Source organism: Glossina fuscipes, unplaced genomic scaffold, assembly GCF_014805625.2.
Source record: "Glossina fuscipes isolate IAEA_lab_2018 unplaced genomic scaffold, Yale_Gfus_2 0, whole genome shotgun sequence".
Taxonomy (NCBI): Eukaryota; Metazoa; Arthropoda; class Insecta; order Diptera; family Glossinidae; genus Glossina; species Glossina fuscipes.
In genome coordinates this window covers 41729504-41735173 of record NW_023998414.1, presented here as the reverse complement: position 1 = coordinate 41735173, position 5670 = coordinate 41729504, and the positions used below count along the sequence as shown (strand labels likewise).

Genomic DNA, 5670 nt, shown 5'->3' with positions numbered 1-5670 from the left:
ATATATTTATACATTTGTGGGAAAATAGAATCAATCGATTTAATGCAATTGCCATAAACCAAAACACATGCACACATTATCAATTTCACTAAGGTTGCAGTTCATTTCAGATAGAAAGGAAGCAAAGAGCTAAAAAAGAAAAAAGAAAAAAAAAAAAAGAGACGAAACGAAACGATTTAGACAATCAAATGAGTTGAAATCGTACGAAAGTCAAAGCAAAAATCGAAGCTCAATAAAATGCTGCATAGAATAGAAAACCAATTCATTTTTTATCTATAGCATATTAACCAACACAACGGTGCACACAAACGACACATATATAACTTTTAGAGGTTTTGTAGATGCAAAACGTGTTATGCTTATGTCTAAAGATGATGTCCACAGAGTGTTGCCATCATTGCTTCTAAATATTATCAAAATTCTACTCTAGAGTGTATTTTGATTTCCATTTTCTCACACTAAACGTGTCCTTGATGATGATACTATTGATATACATATATATATATATATATATATATATATAGATAGTTATAGCTATCGGTACGACTATCCTGTTGCTTGCTATTGCTATTTTCAACAACAAAGACAGCATCACTTGCTTGCGTATCGACCATGCATAGTTACAGATACCGTTACCGTTACTGAGTCACGTCTGTATATGTGGACACCCGACATTTAACAGTAACACGTTCTAATTTTGTTTGGCGCCAGGTGTGTGAAGAAGATAATCTTTACGTGCGCTTTGCAAGGCGTTAAACAAATACTATTGTTATGTAGCAATCTACTATACTGCACTCTATCTTCATATGGATGTGTTTATCTCTGCACCAGGTAGGTACGTATATATATAAATATATTTATACATACGTGTGTGTATGTTCGATTATTTTTAATAGCGTCTAAATGAAAATCACTGTGAAAACTGTTATCACTGTCGAAGGTATAAAATATGCATTCTTAGCATAGACCATCAAGTGCACGGAGCGAAAGAAAAAGAAGAAAAGAATTTGTGAAAATTTTCTAAAATCAATTAATCAAAAAACCTTTGTAGACCCAAGATCGCATCAAGCTTATCAAGTTGAAAGAAGATACTCTTTTTTCCTCTACTACGATGGAAGTTCAAAGTTTCTACTCTAAAATTTTCCCTGTTTAAATATTATTATTACTATTATTATATATATAGCCAGAGAATAAATTCTAAGAGTAAAAAGCACTCTCTCTTCAAGCGCTAGCATCTAAGGCATTTGGCTATATGAAAAACTCTATCGCACTTGAGATTTGAACCCACGACCATTAATTAAGTTGCTAGTCGAGACTCTTGCCTACTCGGCCATTCAGGTGGATTGTGTCTAAATAATTTTCATTCACTTATGATTATTTCTCCTTTTTAAATAAATTTCGTACATTACTTCTTTCTCTATATAAGAGTCTATCAGCCTTAATATGCCCCAAACAATGAATGCTATCGTTATTACTTTTTCTCTCGCCAGAGTAAAAGACTTTCAAGATTGAACGATCATTACAATTATCACTAATAAATTCTTTCCATTTGTTACTAAAACTCCAATATAGGTAGTTGGAAAAATATTTGCCACACAGCTGAATAATTGAAATATTTGGCGAGATAATTTATGGTATTTTGCCCTTTATTGGGTATTTTGCGGATGGCCTGGTGGTAGAAAGTCTCAAGGTTTCGAGGTAAAATAGTTATTGGCCTATTTTCGCAATTCTTTAATTTTACAGTTCCGCTGATCTGTAAAAACATGACTGGAGAGAGAGACAGAGATTTCGAGGATAGCCCGAAATCGGGATAAATTCCCTGTCCGGGTTAAAAATCATTTCATGAAGGGCTTGGTTTCATAAACGCCTCCATACATTTGATGCGGTTCTAAAAAATAGACCTATGCCATCCAAAATATTAAAAATTATACCTTTCGGTCATATTAGTTTGGGGAAAAAGAAATCCATTATTTTATATAAAGGCTTATTTTTTATAAAAACTCTACTATGGGTTGAAATCCCAAAAATAGACCTACGTAGTCCAAATACAGTAAACTTAACATTAATGTTAAATTATTATACTGAGAGAATTTCTGATCAAAAAATATTAAAAATTAGACCTATTTAGCATCTAAAGATTCAGTTTTCGTTGGGTCGTTTATATGGGAAGAGATTCCAAAAATTGCGTCATCCGATGCAAAATTTTTGCACCAATTTTGATTGCCAAAATACCAGTACTAAGCGATTTTTGTCGCGAAATTCTCAAGGTCACACTATTTCTTCATATGGCAGCTTATCAAAATAAGACGTTATATAGGATCTGGTGTAAAAAGTAATCCGATCTGCACCATTTGCAATACAGTTCGTCTTTGTGTCAAAATATTAAATCTTGATGTCAGGAATTTAGTCAAAATATTTCAAAATTTTGCTCGCTGTAGATTGAACGCAAGGAAAGAAGAGAGACCGGTAGACAGACAAGCTTATATCGATGCAGAAAGTGATTCTTGTGTAGTCCAACCTTGTCACGTTTAGTCTATTTGTCAAATTTTTACTCTAGATTCTCTAATTTTCATTAAAAAATGCTAAATACTAGACTTTGTTGCAATAAGAAGAGATACGATTTTTATGGGGAAAATGGTTTATCTTGTCCATATCTTTCATTAATTCATTAGCATAACGAAAGGTGATTTCGTGTAAAAAGCGTGCTTAATTCAAAAAGACTTGACAAGGACGCGAACGTAACAAGTTATGTAAACCTAATCTGCTTTCTATGAGTTTTTTTTTTTGGTGGCTTCAAGTATCGATGATCGATATGCGAAACTGTCAACTTATGTTCTAATTTCTCATTACCTCTATAACGCGATCATCAGCTAATTCATCGCCGAGGAGGCAGTGACTTAACAAGTAATCGAAAATGTACAACTTTTCTGTCTTCTTCTTTACTGTTCGAGTATTTTAGCTTTTCTATTAACTAAAATATTAGGCAGCTCCTCCGCTCTATCCAGAGAAGTTGGCCTTCAAAAGTTTTTTTTTTTTTTTTATTATTTGGGCATCGATTTTTGTTCGTTGCTTCATGAAGTTGCCCCAAAATTGCATTGGGAAAAAAAGTTGCGAAATCAAAGTATTCGAATTTCCCTACATAAGAGACAACAAATTAAGCAATTCCCGGAATAAGTCAAGTCTATTATCTCGACAAGATAAAGTTGAAGTTTTGCGATCAAAATGGCTTATATAACTGATTTTCTGCTAACAATAGAAGCGATCTTTATTGTGATTTGCAAACAAATGATCTGAAAAGTTTCTCTCGAAAAGCTATCAAATCTATCGTTTTTTCCTTTAAACCTTCCTGCCTAACTGAACTCATGTCACAAGCCAGCTGAATACATTGTCTAAGCATTTTGGTAAACAATTCTTATAATTTACACTTCGAACTATTTTAAAACTTACAAATTACACAAAAACCGCAAAACTAGATCCTTATTTATATATATTTATATATATATATATTTTTTTTTTTTTTTTTTTTTTTTTTTGTTAATGAGTTAAAAAGCCAATTAAAGTTCTTTCGTTAAAACCTCTTCAAGCCAGCAAAAGGAAACAGTTTTTCTTGTTATAGCGTAGGTGGCGAAAATCAAATTAAAGTTTTTGGACTTTTTCTGAAGGAAGGTAAGAAAAATATCTGCAATATTAACTTATTTTTTGCTGCGCTATAAAAGAGTTAAATGTTTAAAACCGAAAAACAAACATTAATTTCAAATTTAATCTACCTTCACACACCAAAGTCAATGGAAACACAATGATATATATACATATGAATACCGAGTTGAAAGAAAAAACAAGAGAAAATCATTTTAAAAGTTAAAACCATATGAGCTCCTTAGTGAGGAAAATGGAAAGAAAGGTAGAAAATGTGAAAAAATAAAAAAGATAAAAACGTAACGCAGGTGCTTCATAGAGAGAGAGAGAGAGAGAGAGAGAGAGAGCAGCGACAGCAATAAAAGCAAATAAAGTAAAGAAAAACCAAAAGGAAAGCGTACTTAATAAACAGTAAAGTCAAAGAAAATCATTTTGAACCTATCTAAAAAAAGGTACCTAAGAAAATTATATACGACTTCAACCGAAAATTTTTTACCTGTCACCTTTGTCTTAATCAAAATAAATAAATGCATATATATATATATATATATATATATATATATATATATATATATAGGTGTGGGAAGTTTCGATAGATGATTTGTTTGAAATTTTTTTTGATTTTTGTATAGACACTGTAAGAAACCCCATAAAATTTTTGTATTATTGTCTCTGAGTAATGATCGAGAAAACAGAGTTCTTTCGCTTTCAGAAACGAAAAAACTGAGGCTTTCGATGGATTTAGCCTTGATTGATACCAGCTTACAAGTACTTACAGTGCCTTTGCCAAATCTAAAATCGTTATCGAAGAGGCCGACCGTTGACGTCACACAGACGGGTGGTGCAGAAAAATAGACACGCCTATATGTATCCGGAATTTGATACCGATCAAAAGTATATAATATTTTAAAACGCCTCTGAAACTTCCTTTGTGGGTGCTGCAAACGATTTGGCAAAATGAATGTACACCAACTCTGCAATAGCGACTATGAAAAAAAAAAAAAAAAAAACATATTTCTAAAGCCTGACAGTGCGAATGAGGTGTTGAACTTTCGTCAAAGGTAATTGAAAACTACTTGAGTAAAAAAAAAAAAAGTGGAAGTCACGAAAGATTTATGCAAGAAAACATACGTAAACTTAGTAAGAACTTGTAAATTAATGTAAAGAGTCACCGGAAACACAAACCGTCATCCCACGTCTTGCGCCGGAGGAAGGAATATATACTTTTTTTTTATATTATTTTTATATTATCATATTCATAACTATCTACTATTAGCGTCCAAAGAGAATATCGTTTAATGATAAGACCGGTACACGCTCATGGGTACTTATAGCTTTTGTCTATTCTGCTTAATATTAATATAATTCGCATTTTTTCTGTCTTTTTTTTTTTTTTTTTCTTATAAATATTTTCTATTTGCTTTTTATTAATTTTCAACTCTTTTTTTCTGGTTGCAGCTGCTTCATAACATTATAATGATGGCATTTGTACAATACGTGCTTTTTGCTCAATCTATGTTATTTTCCTTTCATTACATTTACTGTTAGTGTTTAATGTGTGCTGTAATTACACCATTACAAATAATTACCATCTATGCAAGAGGATAAGAGGCCGGCAGTCTATGTATAGGATAGAAAAGATGAAGAATAAAAGCAATTCTTATATGCCGGAATGGCTGACGTTATATGAATATTTCCTTAGTCAGAGTTCCACTTGGCATTTACCGTACGTACTACTAAATAACAAGAAAAATTAATGGTCAGTTAAGTTCAGATTTTCTTTCAAATTTTACTATAGAAAAATAACTATTTTTCTTTATTAAATGGTACCCTATCAACTAATTTGTAATACTATGTCGTTGTATTTAGATGTTTTCAAATTTTCTATTATAAGTAGCAATTATTTCACGTTATTAAAAGCTTTTTATTAGCTGAATTGTAATATTAGCCGGCTGAATTTAGATTTTTTTACATTTCCTATTATAACTAGCAATAATATCAAGTTATCAAAAGATTTCTATTAGCTGAATTGTA

General features: G+C 31.6%; 2 protein-coding genes across 13 annotated transcripts in view; one reads left to right on the top strand and one right to left on the bottom strand.

The window, feature by feature from the left end:
• LOC119644602 (uncharacterized protein CG43867) overlaps positions 1-5670 on the bottom strand; it is a 218632-nt gene that overhangs the window by 74395 nt on the left and 138567 nt on the right. The gene's annotated exons all lie outside the window — the stretch shown is intronic.
• The window catches only part of LOC119644604 (hepatic lectin-like), a 23213-nt gene that overhangs the window by 12118 nt on the left and 5425 nt on the right, over positions 1-5670 (top strand). Inside the window, exon 2 of one of the 5 annotated variants that reach the window (XM_038044221.1) lies at positions 4349-4697. The exons of 1 other annotated variant lie outside the window; for it this stretch is intronic. In XM_038044221.1, coding sequence (XP_037900149.1) covers positions 4594-4697 — 104 coding nt within the window. In that variant the 5' untranslated portion in view covers positions 4349-4593. 3 more of the 5 variants (XM_038044223.1, XR_005248542.1, XM_038044222.1) reach the window with 3 other exon arrangements.